Source organism: Podarcis liolepis (genome assembly GCF_965112155.1).
Source record: "Podarcis liolepis genome assembly, chromosome: 1".
NCBI classification, from domain to species: Eukaryota; Metazoa; Chordata; class Lepidosauria; order Squamata; family Lacertidae; genus Podarcis; species Podarcis liolepis.
The window spans coordinates 93,386,100-93,411,809 of record NC_139554.1 but is presented as its reverse complement, the minus strand read 5'-3'; the positions used below and the strand labels follow the sequence as shown (position 1 = coordinate 93,411,809).

At 40.5% G+C, this 25,710-nt stretch overlaps 2 protein-coding genes and 1 long non-coding RNA gene across 12 annotated transcripts in view; 2 read left to right on the top strand and 1 right to left on the bottom strand.

Moving 5' to 3' along the window:
• Nucleotides 1-15,545, bottom strand: part of CEP70 (centrosomal protein 70) — a 20,986-nt gene extending 5,441 nt beyond the window's left edge. For 2 of the 6 annotated variants that reach the window (XM_083490065.1, XM_083490066.1), the window contains exons 1-14: nucleotides 12,146-12,269; nucleotides 10,664-10,737; nucleotides 9,796-9,897; nucleotides 8,860-8,959; nucleotides 7,879-8,002; nucleotides 6,790-6,970; nucleotides 6,337-6,506; nucleotides 4,603-4,662; nucleotides 4,268-4,370; nucleotides 3,171-3,259; nucleotides 2,587-2,658; nucleotides 1,751-1,850; nucleotides 1,144-1,317; nucleotides 14-160 (exon numbers count right to left, since the gene is read on the bottom strand). In XM_083490065.1, the coding sequence (XP_083346191.1) occupies nucleotides 14-160; nucleotides 1,144-1,317; nucleotides 1,751-1,850; nucleotides 2,587-2,658; nucleotides 3,171-3,259; nucleotides 4,268-4,370; nucleotides 4,603-4,662; nucleotides 6,337-6,506; nucleotides 6,790-6,970; nucleotides 7,879-8,002; nucleotides 8,860-8,959; nucleotides 9,796-9,897; nucleotides 10,664-10,672 (1,431 nt within the window). In that variant the 5' untranslated portion in view covers nucleotides 10,673-10,737; nucleotides 12,146-12,269. Of the gene's footprint in view, nucleotides 1-13; nucleotides 161-1,143; nucleotides 1,318-1,750; nucleotides 1,851-2,586; nucleotides 2,659-3,170; nucleotides 3,260-4,267; nucleotides 4,371-4,602; nucleotides 4,663-6,336; nucleotides 6,549-6,789; nucleotides 6,971-7,878; nucleotides 8,003-8,859; nucleotides 8,960-9,795; nucleotides 9,898-10,663; nucleotides 10,738-12,145; nucleotides 12,270-14,811 lie in introns of those variants that run through there. The other 4 variants (XM_083490063.1, XM_083490062.1, XM_083490064.1 and 1 more) reach the window with 4 other exon arrangements.
• On the top strand, nucleotides 13,589-25,710 carry FAIM (Fas apoptotic inhibitory molecule). 5 transcript variants are annotated; one of them, XM_083491570.1, is made up of 5 exons: nucleotides 13,589-13,731; nucleotides 19,557-19,680; nucleotides 21,918-22,146; nucleotides 24,314-24,363; nucleotides 25,258-25,710. In XM_083491570.1, exons 2-5 carry the CDS (start codon nucleotides 19,570-19,572, stop codon nucleotides 25,402-25,404), a joined length of 537 nt encoding a protein of 178 aa, XP_083347696.1. In that variant the 5' UTR covers nucleotides 13,589-13,731; nucleotides 19,557-19,569; the 3' UTR covers nucleotides 25,405-25,710. The 5 variants fall into 5 exon arrangements, with proteins under 5 accessions (XP_083347696.1, XP_083347694.1, XP_083347695.1 ...); XM_083491568.1 differs by lacking the exon at nucleotides 13,589-13,731 and adding an exon at nucleotides 13,733-13,870; XM_083491569.1 differs by lacking the exon at nucleotides 13,589-13,731 and adding an exon at nucleotides 13,884-14,656.
• Nucleotides 22,156-24,302, top strand: LOC310701327. Its single transcript, XR_014523005.1, has 3 exons — nucleotides 22,156-22,406; nucleotides 22,450-23,247; nucleotides 23,495-24,302. It is a non-coding gene; the product is annotated as an uncharacterized lncRNA (long non-coding RNA).

The window sequence follows — 25,710 nt, the reverse complement described above, 5'->3', positions numbered from 1 at the left end:
GGAACAAAATTACCTTTTCTTTATTTACTACTTCTTCGGAGATTTCATCTACCATGAGCTGAAGGTCTTCAACTCTAATATATTCACTGTTATCCTGCACTGTGACCATACACCAAGGCACTAGTTGTAGAAACAATTTTTTCAGGGACCTATGCAAAGTCTTGAAAGAGCAAGAAATTATTATTAGAAGCCATCACAGTTCCTGCTTTACTTAACATATTTTGTGCACAATCCACACTCCCCTCTCTCGCTTGTGAGGCTTTGTGGAGTTCCTGCCCTGAAGTTCAGAAGGTGGGGGACAAGATGACCAGACCTGACACCATTGGGTGAACTGCCTGGGATCCAGCCGATTCAGGGCTGGCGTAGCCCCACTACCAGAGCACTGTGTTTTGGGGCTTTTTGCTGGATCTTGCCAGCAGGGAACCCACCAGCAAGTGGAAGTTGGCACTGGTGATATTTGCCAGGGCAGCTGGGTAGAGAAACCCCTCTACTTAATCCAGTCCCCACCCAGTCCAGCATAAGGGAGGTTCGGATTGCTCTGCCTGTCTGAAAGTGATCCTTGTGTTTTGTGTGAGACATCCAAATCAGAATCACATTTTTTTTGTTCTAAAAGTAAAAAAGCAGCTGCTTGAGCAGATGGAGATCAGATTAGGACTACCGGGCTGGGGGAGTACGGGGAGATATCTGACCTCCCCAAAGTACCATTTTTCTAATTAAAATTTCCTCCAAAGCCATTTATCCTGTAGTTGAAAACAGAGAGCTGTTAGTATGTTCTTCCCAAAGGAGAAATGGCAGCTAGAAGGATTTTAACTATCAGGAAAACTATCAGGAGTAACTCGAATGGCCAGAATATGAGCATGTGCAATTTCTATTTAATAGTCAGAGCTCACCGTGTTTGTACTGTGAATTTTAAAAGGAGCAAATAATATATTAAACAACACACAAATCTTCAATGACATTTTGTTAAAAATGAAAAGGCTGACATTCCTCTCTTTTGCTCCTCTCAGAAGAAGGCGGCAGCTTATCAGGATAATTAGTTTGAAATTAAGTTGAAGACTATTATCTCTGGAAAACGCACAAGGCACACATCTGAAGAACTAGCTAGCTAGAGAAAGAAAGATTGAAATCAAAGACCATCCGTACCTTTAGGGCCATTAGCTGGTCAGCCCACATCTCAACTGTAAGAGGAAGGTGCTCAAATCCACATTCCTGCTCATCCCCTTTGGGGCAGCTTTGCGGCAACCCTTTCCGCTGCAAATGCGTGACCAACGGAGCTCTTCTTGGGCTTCTTATGATAGCGTCAATGCTGGACAACACCTTTAATGTTAAATATTTGTCAGAAAAACCACACAGCAGAAATTATGACAGATACTATTGCAGTGCTAAATACACACTCTAATTAACATTAAAAATACAATAGAATACTTGGCTTTCACAGGAGACTGGGGGTATTTTAAAATATCCAGTGAGCGGACAAACCAAGAACTGAAATCAAAGTCTGACCCGAGTTTGTTCTAGCTACAGTTAAATGAAACTGAAGTTTCCAAAGTTCAAATGTCAAGGAAAACTACAGCTAGTTCAAAATTGGAAGCAAAAGCTTCAAATCTTCCCAGAGACACAAAAGGGGAGAGGTGGTATGAATGTGAGCTTGAGGCACTCCACAACTCATTCATGTAATAAGAGTAGAAAAACACCCTTATTTTGGAAATGAGTGCATTTTTAATAGCTCCTGCAACCGCACCCCACCTACCTGCAAGTATTTCCTGCAGGTTTCCTGCAGTACCCCTCCTGTAATACTTTTACATTCTCTGTTTTCTTTCATGCTTTCTTCTTCATCAATCTCATGGGATCTATATTGCAGGTAAAAAAGAAAAAAAGAACTATAGCAAGAAGGGGGGAAATATTTCAAAAAATGCTTCTATAATCTCTTTTGCTTCAGCAATACTCAGCACACAAAATGAAATAGATGTATTTAAATTAGTTTGAAATGTACAATTCAACCCAGTTTTAATGCTTCATACAAATTACTGTCCCAACCACAAAAAGTGTAGAAGCGGAACACTTCTGAAATGTTCGACAACCGAGCGCGGCTTCCGATTGGCTGCAAGAGCCTCCTGCACTTAAGCGGAAGCCACGTTGGATGTTCAGCTTCCGAAAAACGTTAGAAAACTGGAGCATTTACTTCTAGGTTTTTGGCGTTCAGGAGCCGAAATGTTCCAAAACGGAGGCATTTGGGAGCCGAGGTCTGACTGTAGAAGACTGGCATAAGTGGTTGTTGGGGAAACCTGCAGTTCTCACCAACTTCAGATTCTTTCCCCATCACTTCACACATGTGATTGAGTCTACAAGCACATCCACAATCTCCAGGGATAGTACTGAGACATGCTTTTGCTCCTGTTGTTCACAACAGGGCTTTTGCTTTCCACCAGCCCATCTTTAGAACTACAGTGAAAGCTTGTGTGCCTCTGTTCTTTGGCTTTCTTTTAAGTCTGCCTGCCTTCAGAAGAAGGTTATTTCTAAAAGGCCCCTGCTTTCTCCATCTTCAAAACAGAGGTCTATTGTTAATGCTTAATGGAAATTAGTTACTTGATATTCTTCAGCGCTTTCTCCAGCTTCTTCACTTGGTGTTTGTAAAATTTTAACTCTTGCACAGTTGGTCTAAAAGGAAAAACAAATATCCAGTGCATTTCTAGAGAATCATAGTTTTTAAAGGGAGCAGAAGAGCATGCCACCCTCCCTCATCAACCACTAAGTAGTATCTATGGAGACAGTTGCATATTTTGGATTTTTCCAGATTTGTGGAAGATTGCTTGCTGCTTCAGATGGATTTTCACCTCCCTCATAGGGCAACAGCTGCCCAGTGGGAAGGAATCCAGCAGAGAGAGGCAGGCAGGTAAAGACAACTTCAAAGCCAGCTCTAGCTAGAGTTCTCTCACCTCCCACAGGGCCATCTGCCAGCAACCACCTAATGGGAAGAATCCCAATTACTTTTCATATGGTGGCTATTGTGGCTTCAATGTTTTGTTGTTGTTTCAGTTAAATTGAAGCTGCATCAGAAAGATATTTATTCTGAATAGAAGGCTATAGATCACTTTTACTATTAAAGAAATAATTACATTGCGAAGCAGCTATGCTTTCCTAACAGCCTATAAAACATTCACACTATTTACCTGATTTCCATCTCTTTCCTGAGATTTGTATTTTCACATAACAGCTGTTCATTTCTGGCTTTTGTTTCGATTATCTGAGTCTGGAAAGACTTCAAAGATTTTTATAATAAATATGTTGTCATATAAGCATTCATAATGTCACTAACCTATCTCAATTGTCTTCACAACAAGTGGGCTAAATAAGTCACTAGTATACTGTACTATTGCTATATACTAAGGGGCTTAACAACAAAATGTTGAGAAATACTGACTTCCTCAAATAGTCAGCCAGGGAGCTTACAGGTGAACTGTGGTTTGAATCAGGAACTCTTAAGTTTAAAATTCCAGCTATTCAAATTTAAGTATATGACCATTTTCACAATATCTCAAATTATAAAACCAGGTGATAAAAGCCAAATATTACATATGATATTTAAAATTAAACAGCCAGTCAGTCATTGGGTTGGAGGCTGTTCCATGCTGTGCAAACAGTAACCAGATGACTGAAGGGTGCCCATCTCCACACAATATGCTGAGAATCAAACAGAAGTGACGATGCAAACTGCTGAGTTTTCTTTTGATCAAACCAGGGATTAACTTTGGCAGGTTTTTTGGAGGATGGGGTAGATTTAGAAGAGAACAATGGGAACCTTTATACAAGACTGCATGGGCTATCTCCCCTCCCACCAAGAAACCTGGTGGCCTTGCTGGACACATGTTTGATAAGCGCAAGAAGGGGCGTACACACAACAGCTCCTCCACATCGGGGGCGGGGGCAGGATTGTCCCTTGCACAGAGGAACTCTATGTGCATAGGAGCCTTTGTCAAAATTCCCCAGCCATCGGCTGCTATATACTATGCAGCCACCAAGTGCAACCCTGCTGCACCCACTGCAGAAGCGCTCCATCTGGCAGTCATCCGGGGGAGAGCGACAGACATCCAAGAAATATTTGTTCCAAGGTAGAAAACAGCTTGGGAACAGCTACTGGGAGGGGAGGTCATTGGAAGACTGCCCCTCATGCATCTTGTCTTCAGCATAAACCTGAAGTGGACACCTTTAACTTCCTCCCTAGAGGTTGGACAGTTTCTACATCCATGGGTACCTGCTTGTGCCTTACCATGAGTAGGGCTCTGTAATTTGGAGTGGCATCTATGTCCTTCAAGAATTCTTCCTCATTTTTCCCTTCTCCTTGTGTATGATCAGGCTCTCTGTTATATCTCCTAGGAAGGAAATCCAAGTTAAAATGTGTTCCACTACAGTGAAAAATACTAAAATTACAAAGCTAGAAATCATTTGATTGGTGAGACCTATTCCGCAAGACTAACCTGAATAGCTGATCTATTCAGCCATCGATACATCACCACCAAATCACTCATTTTGTATCGACGACTTTTCCTATTCATCTTTTTTTTCGTATTATGAAATCCCTCCTAACATGACTTCTCTTCTTACCTTAATTCTTTTCTCACTTGCTTGATCTGAGACTCATAATGGTCAATTAAAGAACAAATCCTAGAAAGAAACAAGGGAAAACACACCATAAGAGTGGCAATCCAATTTTAGTATATAAACAAAATATTATTATTATAGCAATAACGATGACAATGAAGCTATATGATACGAAATGTTCCAAAATATATTCCACTACTATGTATTCTTCAGAAGAACAATTCTTTATAAAATAAAATACATACAAGCAATTAGTACCGTAATGAATACAATTGGGCATCTGGAATGGATCTAATATGGGAAAATCTAAAATCAACTTGTAATTAACTTTTGTCTTCAAGTAACTATTCCTATGCAGTGCAAGCATATGTAACTCATTTTCCCTCCTAGCAATCAATCCTTTTTCAGAAGCTTTGGGACCTGAGTTCAAGACAGTAGCAAGATGGATGAGGGGGAGGAAGGCCCAGACCCTGAAGGAGGCCACCAGCCCCCACACTTCCTGAAAGGATGTAGGCAAAAAACAGAAGACACTTAGAACAGAAAAAACAGGCGACAGTAATGTCTCAGACTCTTTCCATCTCTTCCAACAACTCTCTTCAGAAATTTATCACAGTGTGTACTTGTGATTGTATTTTAATATAAACACTTAAACCAAACTAAGATATCTTTGTTGAATATTCCCCTGCCCCAGCAAGAAAAACATTTCAGTTCTAACTATTTATGACAAGTTAGAAAAGCTTTTCAGATACTTACATAACATGTAATGTTAGTTTTGTTTACTAAAAATAAGTGGAAGAAACACACAAAATCAGATCTCCATCAAGTTTGGGTAGTAGAGGGGTTTTTTTTCTCAAAAAAACATCACCACTGCAGATTTTACAGAATGCTTTGTACTCTTCGGGAATTTACAGTATTTGTCATACAATGATCTACGAGGTGAGCTAATTTTGTAAAAAAATCAGACTTAACAGTACATAACAAGTCAATGTATTGCTGCTTGGAACTAGCTTTGTTATAAGGCCAGAGATTATTAGACATTTTCTTCCTTTTGCTGCCACCCTGTGGTAGTTCTGATTTTTTTTCCTATGGACCTTCTTTGGAGTAATAGGCTGCATAGACACCATACGTTTAAAACACACGCCTTCCCTCAAAGAAGCCTGGGAACTATAATCTGTTAAGGGTGCTGGGAACTGTAGCTCTGTGAGAGATAAACTAAAGCTCCCAGGATGATTTGGGAGAACTTATGTTCTTTAAAAGTATGGTACATGTGCAGCCTGAATATTAAAATTTGGGGGTATATTTATTAAATAAATAGGGTGGTAGTCAACTAACTTTTACTCAGAGTAGACAGGGTAAAGCAATGAACGTAACTAAGCTAGGTCTATTAATTTCAGTGAGTTTACTCTAAGTAAAAAATAGCTGAATACTACTCATAGACTATAAAAATACACAAGATTTTAAATGGCACCACCAAGATTGTCCTGCCTCTCCTTATTCACCCAAGGCAGCACAACATCCACAGAGATGGCAGCAACAATGCCACTACAGGTAAAGTACTTGGTCCCAAGTACCTGCAAAGTACAGGTAAAGTACTTGGACCCAAGTTCTTACCAAGAATGGCCAGAAATCCTATGCAACTCCCAAGTAAGCTCATGCTTCAGATTACAGTGAGAAATACTTAACTTGCAAATGTTAAGATTTGCACAAAACTCTCATGAATTATCCAGAATTACTTACTGCTGATCCAAATGAGTTCTTGGAGCTTGTTTGCAGAACTGCCGGAATATTTTTTTCTGTGTAGCCAAACGCTCCTCCTCCTCCATGTCCATCTTTTTAAGCTCTTTTTCCAAACGGGCAATAGTCTCTTCCTGCTCTCGGAGCTTGTCGATCTGTTGCTGATTCTTTGCCTGCAAGCAGAACGCAAGGGAATCACAGAAGGCAGAACAGTCCTAAGAAGGGAAGTAAATGGTAGGCCAGAATTCATTTGCTCTGTCCATTCTAAAAGAAGTCTCTCACTTTCTTAAAAGAGGTAACTCGTTTTGTTCTTTTTCTTGCAAGTACATTTTAAAAGTGCATCACCAAAAAGGTCAAAACATTCTGCCATGACATACTGTACAATGGTATCGATTCTGTGATCAGTAATCCCAACATGATAAACTTATTAATTCCACATCTCTACTAATTAAGTACCTGTGAAGCTTGCTGATCTTTCTGAAGCTCCTTGACTTGGTTCTGCTGCTCACAAGCATGAGCTATAGACTTATCTTCCAGCTGACAGATTTTCTGTTTGACGTTTTCCACAATGATGTCGAGCTCATTGGCTCGTTGTTCCTGCCGAGAAGCCCGACTTCGTTCTAAACGTAGTTCATCTCTTTTTAAAAAAATAAAATAAAATAGAAAATAAAGAAATTCCTTCAGTGAAAACTACAAGTCACTAAACCACAGTGAATTTAATCTAAATTAAAGTTCTCCAGATTAAAGTATTTAATCTGAATTAAAGAATCTGCATTTAAAAGACAATATAAACAAGTTCTCCCGAAGGATTTTCCGTTTTCTTGTTGCTTTTCACATGCTGTAAGTACATGAGCCAAAGTGAAGCATCAGTTTGGGAGACTGGACTTGATGAAAAACAAGCCACATGTTCTTTCCTCGCTCTTTGAAGAACAAGGCATACTTCTTCACATTGGAGAATGGACACAGGGACAAATCCTGACCTATCATGTAACCCCCAATACCTGGCATTCCTGTGCAGGAATGAGAAGAATGCATGGAGCAGCTTCCAAAACACCGTAACGGGCAGGTCAGAACTTTTAAGCCAGAAAACAAGTCAAACAGCAGTTGTGAGCAAGACTTTGTGAAAGCCAGGAAGCAGAAAAATTGACAAGTCAATGTAGCAGAAGTAAGGAAAAACTGCTGATCAGGGCATTTTGTCCAGGTATTCCCCAACTTTGTGCCCTCCAGATCTCTTAAGATTACAGCTCCCATGAGCACCAGCCAGCACAGCCAAGGGTAAGGGATGATGGGAGTTGTTGTACAGCAGCCTCTGCAGCATCATGTTGGAGAAGGCTGATCTAGTATGACATTCTGCTTTCAAGAGCAGCCTGCCAGTCTCCCCTGCAACAATTCTACCACTGTAAAGAAAAACATGGCAAGAGTGAAGAAATCTGATTAGCAAAGAACAGAGGTGAAGATGGTCCCCTTCCAGCCTCTAGGCTGGTTCAGAACTCTCTGCATCGAGCCTGTTAGATGCCGCAGAAGAATTCTAAGAAACATTATTACCTAATTTGGCGATTTTCTTCTATCAAGCCACGAACTATTTTACGTTGACGCTCTGTTTCTTCCATTAATGATCTCAATGCATATCGAATTGCTTGCGAAGTCTGTCTGTCCATAACAATCCTATCTGCAAAGGTTTTTTTTATTTTAAAAAGTCACTATTATTATTATTATTAATTTATTTCTTAAATTTGTATAGCACCCTATACCCGCAGGTCTCAGGGCGGTTCACAGGAGAAAATCACGATATAAAAACACAGAATACATAATCAAAATAAAAACAAGAACAATCCAATAACACACACACACCCCACAGCAGAGGAATATTTTTGCCTGGTGCTTTAAAGTGTATAATGAAGGTCCCAGGTGAACCTCCTTGGGGAGAGTGTTCCACAAATAGGGAGCCACTGCAGAGAAAGCCTGTTCTCGTGTTGCCGCCCTCCAGACGTAAGGTGTTGCCACCCTCTGGAGGAAGCACACGAATAACAGCCTCAAAAGATGATCTCAGGGTCTCGGTAGGTTCATATGGAATAAGGCAGTCCTTGAGAAGCTCATTAAAAAATACCACATTTTATAACAAATGTCTCAAAACAGGCCACTGGAATGAAGAAGGCACATTGTGGCAGAGGTGCCTGTAGGAAAACAGTAAGTGTAGGTTAACATCTCCAGATGGCTCAAACAAGAAAGCAGTGTGTTTGCTTTTGACACTTCGTAGTGCTTGAGCCAGGTGGAGGCATCCTCAAAAAAATAAATACATGACATCTAACATTTGCCTTGTTCATACTAATTTTCTACATTTTGTATGTAGATTAAACCAAGTAACATAGCTGTAGTAACATAGCTGATCATGCACACTTCCCTTGCAGCCATATAATATGAACGACACTGTGGACACTTGAAAATTCACATCTTCAAGCAATTAGAAAAGTGAAAAATTCAACTGAAGGCTGATTTACAGTTTCTTTTCTAAAACAGATGTTTTACCTGCTATGTTTCTGCTAGTTCCAGGTTTATCAAGGTACACAGGTTTTAAGCCATGTTGCCTTAATAACTTGTTTAATTTTCCCCATTCTTCTTGCTCCTGCTTAAAGTCAGACAAAATGGAAAATATTTTGAGTTTCTTTGTGCTAGAGTATACATCTTTTTCTTGTTTGTTCTCTAATTTGCTTCTCTCCTAATTATTCACTCAACACCACTTCCAAGCACTACTGTCAAAATACCTAATGCAGCAAATGTGCCACAATTGTCACTATGAACTCCACATCACAACATTTTATGAGTTTCAATGGCATCCAATTTGGTCATAACTGAGAGCACAACCTCAATTTGTGATAACAAATTCCTTCACTGAGCAATATCATAAAAACACTTCTTGCTTTACTGTAATAATGAGGTAAAAGTAAACTGTATAGAAATTATATTTTATTAAATTTTTTAAAATGTCCAGTAGCACCTTAGAGACCAACTAAGTTTGTTCTGGGTATAAACTTTCGTGTGCAAGCTTTATTTCAACTGTGTCAGACCAACACAGCTACTTACCTGAATTTATATTTTATTAATTTCAATACATTCATATTAAGTGTGTTTTTATCCCCACTTAATTTCCCTAAGCTCCCATCTTCCATAAAGGTTCATCCCAATGAAAGGCTTCAGATCTTGGTATGAGCCTTCTTTATATATTCAACCACTCTGACCCATTAATAATTCCATATGCACAATTAAAAAAAGACAAGACAAATCAAGAAACTGGAAAGACAAAGAAAGGGAGAGAGAGAAAACACACCCTCAATATTCCCCTCAAGTGGTTCCCTGTTTCACACATGTTCAACAGTCATCATCTGTTTTAAGACATTCTACAAGAGCCCAGTCAATTGCAAAATGTTCTACACTTTGAGAAAGTATAACTTTCTAACTTCTTACCTCATCCATTCTCTGACTATCATTAGACATTCTTTCTGGGCAGGAATGTATCATCATGGAACCTGATGCTGCCTCTGTTGGCAAGCTACAGCTTTGAGAGCTCTGAAAACCAAACAAAAGGAATGTGTTAAAAACACACCAAAATGCTACGTTTATCTACTCTACTTAGTGGAACTTACTCCCCAAAAAGTGGGTATAGGATTGCAGCCGTAGATGCATACTACTGTATAGAAGCTTAGAGGGAGGAACAAGAGATCCAAGTCTTACGCGGAATTCTGATAGCATGATCTTTTAAGGTTCCTTTGGATTTCATTTTTTAAGAATATGCAGACTTTGTCTGCAAAATGCATACTTTTGTACAGCTTTAATCTGGTTATTTTTCTGCTTTACAAAGAAAAGGAAACTGAAACTGGGCACAGATTAATAAACAGATAGTATTTGCATACATAGAATCCAGTTTTAGAGCAATACAGAACATCACTTGGTAGTCATGTTGAACTCAAGGGGCTTACTCCCCAGTTACTAAGAGTTGAATTGCAATTGTAAATAGGATTCACCTAACTTTCTTCATGTAAGGTTAAACTATGGCCTAGCAGAACAATGTGCAAACATGTCTGCTCAGAAGTAAGCCCAACTGAATTCAATGGGACTTACTCCTGAGAAAGTGAGTACAGACAGACTAAATAACATCTTGTCATGCAATTTATTATAACGTGTGGGGAGAAATGGCTTCTTCCCTCAACACTACAAACATTTTAAAGAATACATTATATGCATACGGTAATATACTAAAGGTTATTGTACTATTTCTTACCAATTCTACATATGTTTAAAATGTACAGTTATGAATTATCTAAAGTTCAAATACCTCTGCCATAGTAAATTATTTTGGAGCCTTAGTTTCAGCTGATTAGTGGTCAATATTCCAATCTCTTCTGTAATCTGAAAATACATTTAGGAGAAAAATATGGTGAAACACATCGGAGGAAAAATTGATATGAACAAATTTTACATGTGGCAATATTATGATAAGTTCTTGTTTCCCCTTCTGTTTTCCATTTCAGATGGCTGAAGTCTGCAAAGAGATTGTTGATTATCCTTTAGCACAGAGGTCCTTCGCAGAGAAGTCCACATTATCACTGAATAAAAACCCCTTTAGTTCAAACTTATTACTGTTCCATTCAAAGTACAACACAGAAACAACCTGAAAGCCCCCACCTTCCAATTTAAGACTCCTGCACATTCTTCAAAAAATCATAAGCAAGAGCAAAACAGGGCTCATTGCACATCTGAATAGCAGCATAATAGTTGCGGGTGATTAGAAACAGTGGTAATTCTACTCTTCAGTAAAGGGGAAAGTGATCTTTTTGCCAGTTGGGTTGGTGCCTGCTTGCTTTATATGTGCATGTGTGACTGAGATGTCTGCACAGGTTGTGCAAAAGGAAGCTTGTGCTTTGCCTATTATAGGGGACGTTCCATGTTTTGGGGTATGTGGTTTTTTCCTGAGGAGGATTTTTTTCCTGTTTCTTGGGGGGCTGTATTACTGTTTGGGGGTATGTGTGAGTTTGCTTGTCATCTGTGGGTTTTTGGGTAACTTTGCCTTTTGTGTGTGTGGATTTTTGGGACAGATGAGTTGCTTTTGCCTGTCTGGGTTTGTGAAGAGTGCTTCTGGGGATGGTAAAGTGCCTGTTTGGGGCGGGGTTGCCTTTTTGTGGAGGTTGGCTTTGTAGAGTGGGTGGGTTTTGCCTGGTTTTCTTATTGGATGGCTTTATATACTATCTTTCTGCCAATGTGGTTTACAATTTTAAAACACTAAAACAAATATTTATATAGAGTAACAGTCATGCCAACTATAAGGAGCTGATGGTTATATGTATTCCCTCGCCTGAAGGGCATTTCTGCTACTGAAAGCACATGCAGGGTTTCAAGTTACTAAAAAAACCTGCTGCAGATAACAAAGTGTTGCCTTTTACCGGCACTCGCTAGAGTTTAAGTGGGTTTGAATATTCTTGGGGCAGAAGCTGAGAATCGATGAGCAAGTTTGTTTATGCTGCAGAGACGTGTTTGTTTTATATGTTTTTATCTCCTGAGGTTGCAGCTCATGTGGCAAACCAGAATATAAATTAAAGCCCTTACTATACTTCTAGTAAACGCTGTCTGTGCAAAGAGGCCTAAATATGAAAAGCACCAGCACATGTAAAAGCAATAATATCTCCCCACAGGCTCTCCACCCGCCGCCGCCTCCTTCTCCCTCCACCAACACCTTTAGGTCCCTTTGGGCCCTTGCGCCTTCCTTTGACACGTGTCCTCACTTTCACTTGCTCACATCGAGAACTCAAAAGCCCATTACCTGGCGCGGACGATTTAACAAGCTCCGGTCCCTTCTTTTCTGCAGCAGCCCCGGGCTGCGCCTCTCCCAGCCGTTATAGGCGGGATTTGCAGCTTCAGCTGCGGGTTGGAGGAAATCCTCGCAGCAAGGCCGCCCCCAAGGGTTGGGCTTCAGTCTCCTCCCCTTCCAAATATGGGCGCCTTTCGGCTCCATCTAGGGACTGGGAGGGAACCATTTCTAAAGAGGAGCTGTCATCGTGCTCCTCAATCCCACGCAGGTTTTACTCTCTGAGCTTGGCTCGCTCGCTCCTCTTGGCGGCCGCAGGAAAAAGATGCTGCGCTTTATACTGGAAACAAATTCTTCACGTTTTCTAGACTTTCTCTCTCTCTCTGACAGCAATATGGCCCATTTTGCTGCTGGCGCTCCTGCGCCTTTAGCAGTTGCCCCCCACCCCGTGAATCTTATTCAACAGGTGAAGCTTTCTCTCGCTATCCTATGTCTTCAGGGCACCCATCTGTCGTGGGTGCTCTTGCACCAGATCAGACAAAAGGGCTGCAGTAAGATCGAGGCCATCGAGGTTCCCTCCAACTCCACGATGCTGTGAAAGTTGCACCTGTTGCATTTCCCCTCTCATACGTGTACCAAAGGAGATTGTGGAGGACAAAAGGGCACCTGTGGGGAATTCTGTCATGAGCCCCGGGGAAGCTAGTTCCCTTCCAATGTTATTGGGGCTCCGTCGATGGGTGCGCTCAGTGATTAACAGGGGAAAAGACACCGATCAGCATCGTTTCGATTTTGCTGCCCCTTAAAGGCTCCCACATTAATCTGAACCGTAAGACTGTAGTCATTATGAACACTTATCTGGGAATTAAATCCCATTGGAAGCAGTGGGGTTTATTTACTTCTGAGTAAAATGTGTACAAGATTGGGTTTTTAAGACTCTTTGAATTTTCCACACCTATGGCTAGGGCGCGTAGCAAACTCTCCCAGATGAGAATATACAATAGTAGCCGCCATCCTGTATTTCTTTGCTATTAGCAAACATAGAAGGATAACATACTCTTGCTTGGGTACAAAGAATTACATTACGTTTCTAGACTATTCGACACGATCTCTTTCCAGCAATCCGAGAGAAAGAAAAGTACTGCAAAACTCAGGCAGCACAGAAGAAAAACCGCCTACGCCTGTTCCTCTGAAATAAATCCGAACTGGGTCGTTACTGTTTTTTCCTTCTCCAGGGGGACTATAAATCCTGATTTAGGAACAAGCCGTATCCGCCTTGCAGCTGCTTCATGGGAAAAGAGTAAGGAAAAGTAATGATGGAAGAAAAGGTGAAGGGGCGCTGAAGGAAGAACGAGGAAGCAGCATCCTTTAAGAAATTTAAGCGCGGCGCGGCGGGGAACAGTCAGCCCGCGTTGCTTTGGGGAGCCTGAGGAGAAGAGGAGGAACTGGGGAGCGCGCAGCCGAGGCGCCTCCAGAGGTGGCGCTGAAGAGGGAGGCCTCCCTCGCGAGAAGGGAAGCGGCTCCACGGAGGCAGGGCGGGCGGGGTGTGTGTGTGAGATGAAAGCAGCAGCCCGCTGACGGACAGGCGGGACGGAGCAAAGCAGGTGAGCCGCCGGGTGGAGAAAGGAAGAGGCGCTGGGCGGCCTCTCCCTCTCCCTCTTCTCCTCCTCCTCCAGGCTCGGCCGCCATTTTGGGAGGGAGAGTCCGTTGCGAGCGGAGTAACGGTCTGGGAGAGCCGCGCAGGTATCTGAGGGAGAGGGAGGGAGGAGGGAGGGCAGAGTCGCCGTAACTTGTCGTGCTCCGCCCCGCCATTTTATCTCCTTCTCCTCCTTCGCCTGGGTTGGAGTTGTTGTTTGTAGCGCTACGGGCCCGTCGCCCATAGATACAGGTCCTCGCCACTGTCCCCAGGAAAAAGGCCTCGCCTTCGGGAGGACTCCGTGGGGTGGGAAGAAGGGGGAGGCCCTGTCACCAGCCGACACGACGGTTGGCCCGTCTCTTCCTCTCCCCCTCAATCCCAGCCCATCTACCCACCTCCTCCACCCCTTTACTGTGTGTATCTTTCAACTGCCCCGGCCTAGATAAATCCCTGTAAAATCCTTGAAAGCAGCAGACGGTTTGTTTGGCTCTACCTTTATTACTCTGGATTAACAACCGCCACCCCTTGCTTACTCACATCGACTACCTGTGGCTGGAGTTCTCGCTTCGACTATAAAGAGGGGAGGGGGGGGCTGTGATTCATCCATTTGCTAATTTAAAAAGGCACCAGGGAGTTAATCCGGATTACATGACCATTTCTGTTCCTCTTTGTACACATATGCCCTAGAGACAAACCACATCGCCCTTAGAAAGCAAGTTCAAAGACATAAACACTATTTATGGCTCTCTTGACCCACTGTAACAACCCTTCTCTAGACTAGGAACAACTTTTCCCCCCTTCAACTCTGTGAGTGGAAGGATGAATGATTGTGTACCCACCTCTCCTAGTTATTTCAGATTAATCCAGCAATAAAGAAGCATCCTCTTGCAAAGGTAATGCACACTTAGATATACATCCAATCTTACTTGGCCTGAGCCACCAAATGACCCTTCCATTGAAGAATCTAGAATGCTATAAATGTAGATTAAGACATATTCTTCACATGCTTTTGGTATTTGAATTTGTGGCATGGATAGGGTTTTCTCACCTTCTCCTTGAATGTTGTTGTTGGCGGCGACATCTGTCTGCCTCTGGAGACAATGGAAGAATGTGCCTTTGGGGGTGAAGTCAAACCCTTGGAGAGTTACTGTGGCTGTAGAGACCAGTTGGGGCAGTTGCTGCAGTTGGGGTAGATGAAGGAGTCTGGATATGCTGTGGCATATGCACTATGGCATTTCTTCTCTCTATGCACCTCCCAGCGTTCCCCAGATGTAAATAATGGTGTAAAACAGGTCTGTGTGTTCTCACCCCAACTCTCTTTGGCATATTCTTGTCCCTGGTGCTCTCATTCCTTGAAGACTGCTCAGAAATGGCAGCGAGCACAGATTGTTGCAGCCTTTCTCAGTGTGAATTGCTGGCAGGTGGGACCACATCCAGTTGGTTCTGGGCAAATCACATGGGCTGCCTGTGAGCTTCCAGGCCTAATTTAAGGGCTGCGGCTTTCTTTTTAAAAGTACTTCAAGCCTAGGATATCTTGGTGAGCAGCTCTCCCACACTTCTTATAATCCAGAGGTTCCTTGAGAGGGTTGAAAATATTAAAGTCTTCTAGTCAAACAGTGGTGGTGTAGAATAGAACTATTAAACAAAATTGTAGTGGATGGAGATAGAGATTGGCACAATAAGCTGGCAATTACAGTACTGACATTTTCTATTGATGTCTAATCAGTATCATTGCAGCAGGGAGTTTCATAGTTCAGCTTTTCTCACAGTAAGTAGAGACATTGACCCACTGTAAGTAGAGACATTGACCCTGGAGATATTGTGACACAGTCTCTACGTTTTAGGCAGAATTTGCTGATCCTAAGGGTCTGAAGAGGAATATATATATATGAAGATGACGAGTGAGACCTCGTCGAAACGTCGCCTAGACACCCCAACTCTTACACGGGAAGACACCCGAAGACACCAAAACCTGCATTCCTGTACCCGTGAAAATCTACGAAAGCATATATATATATATATATATATATATATATATATATCCTTTCTCTTTCCCCACTCATGCTTCTCAAAAGTATTTTCCTCATCTCCAGTTGTTTCTTGTACCCATCTCCTTCACTTGTACCCTCTTCTCATTCATCCCTCCTACCTCTTTTTACATTCTCTTTTCCCTATAACTGCTTCTGTCTCCTATCTCCTTCTATTCCTATTCTATTATTGCTCTTTAAAAATATAGGCCTTTTATCTCTGATTTTCTTCAGGGCCTCCTCTTCAGTCTTGATTTCACACAGTTTAATACTGGATAGTTGCTTTTTTATCCTCCAGTTGCTTTTTTATCCTCCAGCAACAAAAGATGGAGAAACGCAGTTAGGATAAAATAATATGAGGCAGCAGTATCAGTGATTTTGATTGACAGGGAGTTTGCTTAATGGGAATTTCTCTTTAATTCTTAGATTTCAGTGTCTAGTCACACGCAGGTGACATTATGACATCACTGGTCTATTTTTCCAGCACTCTTATCAGTCTGTAGCTGCTAGGTTTTCACTTGCTTGCCTGCCTAGCTTTATTGATATCTCCATTGTTGTCTGGCAGGTTCCAGGTAAGAGTTTCTTAATTGCTTGCTCTTCTGTGCAGGTGGATATCCCATATGTGTGTGTGCATAGATGACTTCTCAAATAATGTTCCAAATAAGCAACCTGTCTTTAAAGCTAATTGAGATTGCCACAGTCCCCACCCCCACCCCAAAGCCATGTTTTAAAGTGGGTTTGCAAAAAGTCCCAGTTCGGTTCCTGGCATCTCCTAATACCAGGGCTAAAGAAGTCCTGGTGTTAGTCCACTAGGCCATACTGGGTTATTTATGTTCAGCATAAGTCTCAATATGGGACGCGGGTGGCGCTGTGGGTTAAACCACAGAGCCTAGGACTTGCCAATCAGAAGGTTGGCAGTTTGAATCCCCCTGACAGGGTGAGCTCCTGTTGCTCAGTCCCTGCTCCTGCCAACACATCAAAGTGCAAGTAGATAAATAGGTACCGCTCCGGCGAGAAGGTAAACAGCATTTCCGTGCGCTGCTCTGGTTCACCAGAAGCGACTTAGTCATGCTGGCCACATGACCCGGAAGCTGTACACTGGCTCCCTCGGCCAATAAAGCGAGATGAGCGCCACAACCCCAGAGTTGGCCACGACTGGACCTAATGGTCAGGGGTCCCTTTACCTTTAAGTCTCAATATAAAGCATCACTTATCACTACATGTTCAACACTTGGGAGAGCTGTCAACCCAATCCAGAGCCATGATGTAACTCAGGTTTGTTTATAGCAATCACTTTGTAGTTTGTGTTGAGTAGAAAGCTTCTGGCAAAACTGTCCTTTCAGGCCATCTCTTTGCTCCAAATTGTTTAAATACAATTGTCTAGACAGTCTAGACAGTTTGTTTGTAAAAGTCATTGAGGGCCAATAACATAGTTGCAAAGCTGATGTAACTTGAAACATTATGAATAACTAGCAAATAAAAACTTGAGCTGTGTACACACTAATCCATTTGTAGGACAAAAATGTAGCTTTTCTCAATCTTGAATCGTTCATGCTGGTCCTCAACATGTTACTTTCAATATAGATCAATTCTAGATCTTGGGATCCACAAGAAAGGGTGTGGTTATTGTTATGCGTTAGAAGATTCTTCCATTGATTAGGTTATTCACGCTTTTTCTTCCCTGAAGAAGTCTCGGGTGAATGATGAATGAAATGTTGATAGTGATCTTTGTACAGTATATGCCTGTTCACAAGATTACAGTGGTACCTCGGGTTAAGAACTTAATTCGTTCCGGAGGTCTGTTCTTAACCTGAAACTGTTCTTAACCTGAAGCACAATTTTAGCTAATGGGGCCTCCTGCTGCCGCTGCTTCGCTGCTGCATGATTTCTGTTCTCATCCTGAAGCAAAGTTCTTAACCCGAGGTAATATTTCTGGGTTAGCAGAGTGTAACCTGAAGCGTATGTAACCCGAAGCGTATGTAATCCAAGGTACCACTGTATTGGGCGTGTGTGGGTACACCTCCCATTATATGGACCATGTACATCTGTTTTCATTGGGCACACTGCAGGATACTGCGGAAACAATCTACAATGATCTTTTATTATTTTTGGAATTCTGTTTCTCAATTAGCACTTTTCAGGAGCAAAAATATATCCAATAGATCTAGATTGTGTGCAGACTATATAGAAAAAGCAATTACTCAGTCTTCAGTTATTCTAGAAAGATGTGTTGCATACACAGCCCTAGTAAAACAATCCAGTACTTTATAAGCCTGTAGATCTAAGTGATTTATATTTGCCACTACTTTGTGCACTGCCAGAATGGACAGATTTATTACATTATATTTAACAGTGTTTAATCCTATAAGAATCCTAACCATAGTGTTTAAACAAGATGAAAACTGGGAAAGGATTTCTTCCTAATAAACCTGGAGTTATAGTTTTCAACATCTCTTTGCTGCTGCTAGTGTTCTGCCTTTTCTTTTCTTGCTGCTAAATGGATTAAAGCCTGTTTTGATTGCTATGGCATCCCGTGATGAAAGTACTGACTATGAAGATGATGTAAGGTAAAAAGTAGTCTGTGCTGTAAGAGGTCTGGGAAAGCCTTCCCAGATGTTAATAGTGATAGGATTTGTGCTATCAATATAGTTTAAATAGTAGGCTTACTGTAATATGCATATAAGATGAGTTAATTTGAGATGCAAACAAAATTTTAACTTGAGCTATGTTTTCATTCTTTATATTTTAGGTTGCAAATACTGGCCAAGAAAACTATAAAAATAACTATTTCATCTAGAATTATACTTGATGAGTTAATAAAGTTGACAGTCTTTACTTGGACTTAGCTATTTTAATTCAAGTGCAACTTACTCATTCTACATGCCTATTTTATAGTTTTGTTTTTTTTCATCTTTAAATTTTTGTCTGTTATATTTATAATGCATATACAATGAAATAATTTTTAAAAATATAAAAAGCACTATTTCTGGGTTTACTACTAAACTTGATTACAGTGACACAGATAACAATTGGAGCCTGTTCAAAAAATTCATTTATTTAAGGGGATCTATTTGATAAAGGAAAGCATTATTTAAATAGTTTTGGGTGCAATACACTTCGACTTTTAATGCAGTAGAGATGTCTACTAGTGGAAGAGGGGAGTCAATGTTTGCTGATTTCCCCCTGCAAACCACTATGCCACCTTGCACACTGTTTTGGAGAATTATCCAGCTCTAAGGAGCTGGTTTTCAGGAGGCTGATCAACAAAATTGCCTCCCTATGTCCTCTATTAGTGTATGTCTGTGTTAGATCAAAAGCATTTCTAGAGTCCAAGGGTCCAAATTAGATTCCATCCTATTTGTATTTGTCAAAATAAATGCCTACAAAAAAAATTCTAGTTCAGGCTGTCTTGTGATCTGAGTATTGTTCCATTTCTAATATAATTTGATTATTGCTGTGTTCCTCGTAGCTTAGAATTTGGGTGAGGAGGTAAAGACTACCTAAATAAAAACAACACTACAGGATTAAGGCACCATTTGATAGGTTTTCAAGGGCAAGTGGAATGTAGCCTTTAATATCCCTCTTTCCAAAGAGGTCCCACAAAACCTGAGGACAATATTTGGAAGCTGTTCAGAAGCAGACTTCAGAATAAAGATCTGCTTGGGGTATGGAGTATACATGTGCAGATTTTTGTACATACCTAAAGGGGGTCTCTGAATTGTGGACTACATATTAATCAGTTGTATTTAAACATATATTCTTGCAGCTACCTGGACAGAATGACGGACCTAGTGGCTATCTGGGAAGTAGGTTTGAGTGATGGCATCCACAAAATTGAATTTGAACATGGGACCACCTCAGGAAAACGTGTTGTGTATGTGGATGGAAAGGTAGGATTCTTACATGAAAAGCACACAGTATGAAAACAAACTGAGTTTTTTTATGTCAGTAAAACCTAGTTAACCTGGTTTACCAAATAATAGTCCTTAAGAGGTTATTTTCTGTGAAGTTTGTTAGATTAAATTTATGTCACTGATCTGTACTGTGGATTTAAAGTCTCGGTCTAAAAGCTAAAACATGTAGTGGAAAAACACTTGGTTTTTCTGCAGAAGATATTCTACTTTTCTTAAAATATTAGCAGTGATAGCAATAGTGCATTAGCTCCTTGGAAAGGACATCCCCTCACACTCCTGGGCTCTTCCTCCTTCTGCATTTGCTTTTTTTCCAGAACAAATGGAAGTGTACTGTGATGTTTCCTTCTGTTAGAGATCCTGGAAATTGAACTACAACGCATATAATCCCCAGCCGTGGCCAAAAATTATGGGGGTTGCAGTTCCATTCAGTTTTTATTATATGAAGTCGAAGGAGGCATTGCAACATAAATGCTGGTTATGTCTCTTTTTTATTTGGGGAAGAAAATCAAGCAAGGGGGAAAGAGGGAAGAGGCAAGGAAGTCTGTCGAGTCCAAGGAGTTGCTGCACTACTGCTACCATCTTGCCTGGCCCCCTAATGTAAATCTTTGCTCTGGGATGGGCTGCTGGTGAATGGATATGTTCACATATAGAACCAGGACAAGAAGTCCACTCAACATGGGCTGTGCTTCCTACTTTGATTCTTCTCACAGAAACTGAGCAGGAGACTTTGACTTTCTGGATGCCCCTATTCCTGTGATATCCCTAGTAATAAGTATATGCAGAGCTCCAGCAATAGAGCTGTTCTCTGACACATGCCTATCTGTTCTGCCAGGATGTGGTTTTCCACATGATATGTATGATATGAGAAAGAAAGCTTAGGCTTTGCTGACAATCCAAACAATATCATGGTGAAACTTCTACCATTAGGAAAAAGGCCTTATCACCATAGTTCTCTTGGTATGTGAAAGTCCATGCATACTTGTCTGAAAGTGCACTCATTTCCCCCTTTAAATTTTAATAGCAACACCCAAAAAATAAAAGAGATGGGCAGTAATCTGTGGTACAATGTATGTACTTTGCTTTAGCTGGTTTTGCAATATCATTTTGCTTGCATATATACATGTTTTCTGTAATCTGTATAGATCCAAACACAGGTTAAATAATCTTTAAAAAATGATTTCTAAGAAATAGGTGAGACAGTCCTCATGGAAAGTTTCCTTCCCTATCTGCCTCTGCTGTGAATTTTTCTGCCATTGCAAACTGCCAAATACTTATCAAACCATCTCCCCAGCACAAAATCCTCCTTACTTTTTCAGTAATGAGCAGGTTTTTTTGTAAGCCGCTATTAGGAGATGAACTATTATACCAGTAATTTTCTCTACCCCATAAATGACAGCAAGGCCAATCTTGAATCCATATTGGCCTCCTGTTGCATTTATACCAGAGACTGCCTGCCAACACTTCTTTTCCCATGAGAATTCCCACCATAAATGTGTTAAGTGACATTCTGTCTAAAAGTAGGACAACATGCCCCTATTAATGTGATATAGGTGTACAAGGGCTAGATGCCATCTGTGAATTAGCTTTGGCATTAGGTCCCTTTAGCATTGATGATAATAATGATTATTATTTATTAAATTTGGTAGTTGCTTTTATCTTGCCTAAGACAACCCAAAGCAGCTTACAAGCAAACAAAAATGCCCACATAGATACAGTGGTACCTCAGGTTAAGTACTTAATTCGTTCCGGAGGTCTGTTCTTAACCTGAAACTGTTCTTAACCTGAAAAACCACTTTAGCTAATGGGGCCTCCTGCTGCTGCTGCGCCGCTGGAACACGATTTCTGTTCTTATCCTGAAGCAAAGTTCTTAACCTGAAGCACTATTTCTGGGTTAGCGGAGAGTGTAACCTGAAGCATATGTAACTTGAAGCGTATGTAACCCGAGGTACCACTGTACATTAAAACCAAGGTGGGGCAGGGGGGACAAAGCAAAACTGTACTTCCTGGTGTGTGTCAAAATACCCCATCCAGTTGCTCAAGACAGTCTGTTGACCTTCCCTTCTAATGTAACACTTTTATTAAACTGAAATGTGTACTTGAGATCAAGCTTTCTTTTTATGATGTAAATAAACAGAAAGCTATGTGATGTTTCCTTTTTTCAGTACTGAAGCAAATATATATGTTGACATCAGTGCTATTTTTTTTCTCTTCAGGAAATAATGAGAAAAGAATGGATGTTCAAATTAGTAGGGAAAGAGACATTTACTGTCGGAACATCTAAAACAAAGGCTACTATTAACATTGATGCTGTCAGTGGCTTTGCGTATGAATATACCTTGGAAATTAATGGCAAGAGCCTCACAAAATACATGGAGAACAGGTCAAAAACAACAAGTACTTGGATGTTACACTTGGATTGTACAGATTACAGGGTTGTATTAGGTAGGTTATTCTTACATAGTTCCATGTTTGCCTTTTGTATGGTCCCATATATTCCCATATATTTTGTTTAGTCATGCTGTGGTCCCGTTCCAAGAGCACTGATTTTTGTTGTGACTCCTTTATTTGAAACAAACTATAAAACAAATACCTCATTGGAGACTGATCCTGGAGAGCTCTGAGTATCATTAGAACCTCCTGGGAATTAGTGAAGGGCCTTTTTGATATGGAAAAAACATATGAACACTTCATAGACTCATAGAGTTGGAAGAGACCACAAGGGCCATCGAGTCCAACCCCCTTCAGTATGTGAGTTAGTGATCATTTTACCATTGGCTTGTTTATTAGTGGCACTGGATGACATTTGCATGTAATGCTAAACTGGATTACAGTGGTACCTCGGGTTAAGTACTTAATTTGTTCCGGAGGTCCGTACTTAACCTGAAACTGTTCTTAACCTGAAGCACCACTTTAGTTAATGGGGCCTCCTGCTGCTGCCGCACCACCACAGCACGATTTCTGTTCTCATCCTGAAGCAAAGTTCTTAACCCGAGGTAATATTTCTGGGTTAGCGGCGTCTGTAACCTGAAGCGTATGTAACCTGAGGTACCACTGTACTTTCAAAGTTCTCTCCTTCCCCAACCAACTGATTTAAACTCTGACCCATTGTTCCATATTTATTTCTGAAGATGAAGAAGATTATATCCTCAATCACAGTTATGGTTACAGTTACTCCCCACCCCCTTTTGATTGATTTGGAAATCTTATTGACTTTTTCCTTCTTTATTTCTCAAAAGCCAGTAAACATATATTTAAAAAATAATAATTCTCCCTGCCATGCAACATCAGGAGAAGAAAGGGAGAGCACACAAGCCCCAATGCTTGTCTCAATATTCTTAGCTCTCTTTAAAGTATGCCCTGCACCATCTAACTTGTTTAAGGGCATAGCTAGCATTTACAGAGATCTGGGAATGCTACTAACTCATGCTCTGGTAGAAGAAAAAAATGACACCCTCACACCTGTATTATTTCCCTGCCCCCTACAAGCACTATGAGAACCCTGAACATTACATCCCATATTTTCTCTTTACAAAACACACTGGGGTGAGATTAGTTACAGATTGGTAGCCATGTTGGTCTGCCATAGTCAAAATAAAAAAATTCCTTCCAGTAGCACCTTAAAGACCAACTAAGTTAGTTCTTGGTATGAGCTTTGGTGTGCATGCACACTTCTTCAGATACACACAGTTCATACCAAGAACTAACTTATGAGCTTCATACCAAAGCTCATACCAAGAACTAACTTAGTTGGTCTTTAAGGTGCTACTGGAAGGAATTTTTTTATTTTGAGGTGAGATTAGTTGGTGGCAACCCCATAGGTAGATTAACACACCCCTTGTTAGGCTCCAACATGTCCATTAGGAAGAAAAACCTCATGTTATCAGAATCTTACTGGCTTTGACTGTGGCTGTACAAAGCATTGTCTTCATCACTCTAGCTCAGGTGCAAAACTACACTTGATATAGAGCTCATCCACACTTTTGCTTCACCCATACTTTGATCATATTGTGTACTAATTGGTTCCCCTGCAACTGAGAGTTTTTATCATTGTCCCACAGTTGTGCCTTGCAAAAATCTGATGTTACCCATTGAATCAGCTATGCACAAAAAATCTTAAGGAAGATTTTGCTTAACTGCGGTTCAGTTCAATGGATAAGATTGGATTTTCACAAGACACAGGAATGGAACAGCAAGAAAGAGTGTGTTGAGAATTTAAAATTGCCTGTCATTGTGCTTTTGGACACTTCCTGGGTGGTGATTTAAAAAAAAAAGATGTATGCAACATAATAGAATCAACAAGCTGGAAGGCTGGAACAAAAACACTAAAGAGAATGCCTGCTGGGATGAAAGGGAAAGACCAAAGTTGCTCCTCATACAGATGCAAATACATGCAGGTGTGGATTACTGTGGTCTAATTTGAATGGAAAAGAAATGAATTCATAGCTAAATAATGGCTGAAATTGTGGACAAGCCCTAAATCAAAATTAAATATAAGATACAAAATGGGAAGCCTTGGTCTGGACATATCTGACATGCATATGTTATAGTAAATAGTTTTTAAGATAAGAAAATGTTATCATTAAGTGACAGTCCTTTTTTTTTTTAACAGAAAAAGACACAATGGATGTCTGGTGCAATGGTAAAAAAGTGGAAACGGCGGTATGTAACCATAGATATTCCAAAATGAAAACTTTTAAATTAAAATGGACTAAAGTTACAATTAAGAGATGCATATTCAATGTTATCCGCACCCACTCCATAAGTGAAGAATTTGAACTTGGTTTAAATACCCTTAAAAGCAAGGAAATGTACACTTGACCAGTTCCTTCTTTCATAGAATTGTAGAGTTGGAAGGGACCTCAGGCTCAGCTACTCCAACCCCCTCCTGTGCAGAAATCTCAGCTAAAACATCCAGAACAAATGGCCACCCAACCTCTGTTTAAAAACCTCTAAGGAAGGATAGTCCGTCATCTTCCCAGGGAGTCCATTCCAGGGTTGACTGAAAGACTTTTAAATGAGGGAATGATTTTAAAAGCTACTCACTTATAGAATGGTATTTAAGTGTTTTTAAGTGTTATTCAAACATAAGAAAAAATTATTATCTTGTCTTTGTGACATAGACTACACATTAGGCCACCAGTGTGCGATAAATTTCCTCCATAGGAAATGGAACAATTAAACAGTTCATTCACTTTGGAATTTGTAAAACTTGGGAACAGAGCATTGGACAGCAATGAAACCTTTAAAATCTAACCAATTTCATGACAGTCTAAGCTCGGTGCTGCTCTATGAAGTGCATTGTGATGACTTTGAATACGTTTGCCTGTGAATCAGAAGCTGTGGCCCTCCTGATGGAGCTGAATTCCCATCAACCTCAGCTCACCTGGGCATTGATCAGGGAGCTGTATGGGAGTTGTAACTCAGTAACATCTGGAGGGTTACAGGTTAGCCACCCTTTCTTTTAGAACAATCTTTTGATGGTTAATGAACAATTAGAATATTTGAATACATTTGATCACCTGTTCAACATTTATTTTTCCTTTTTTGTACCAGGGAGAATTTGTAGATGATGGGACAGAAACACATTTCAGTATTGGAAAGCATAACTGTTGCATTAAAGCTGTCAGCAGTGGGAAAAGAAGAGAAGGAATTCTTCATATGCTTGTTGTAGATGATGAAGAAATCACAGCACCTTTGTAATCGCTTTCCATTATTCTGACTATTGCAGATACAAAGATCAGGGATTTTCAATTGCTGTGGTAATTGATTACTTTAATATATACTTTAATATATACTTCATGGTATATTCAGTTTGTGCTGTTCTTATTTTCTAGCTGCTGTATATGAAATTTATTGAAGGACCAAATGAGAATATGATGTCTTTTTTGTAAAAAGAATTTATATATTAGAACACTAAAGAGGAACTTTGACCAATGTAGAAATTGTTTACATAGAAAATTTTAATAAGTGCAGAATAAAACACAGTAGTGAAATTTGTTCATTTAA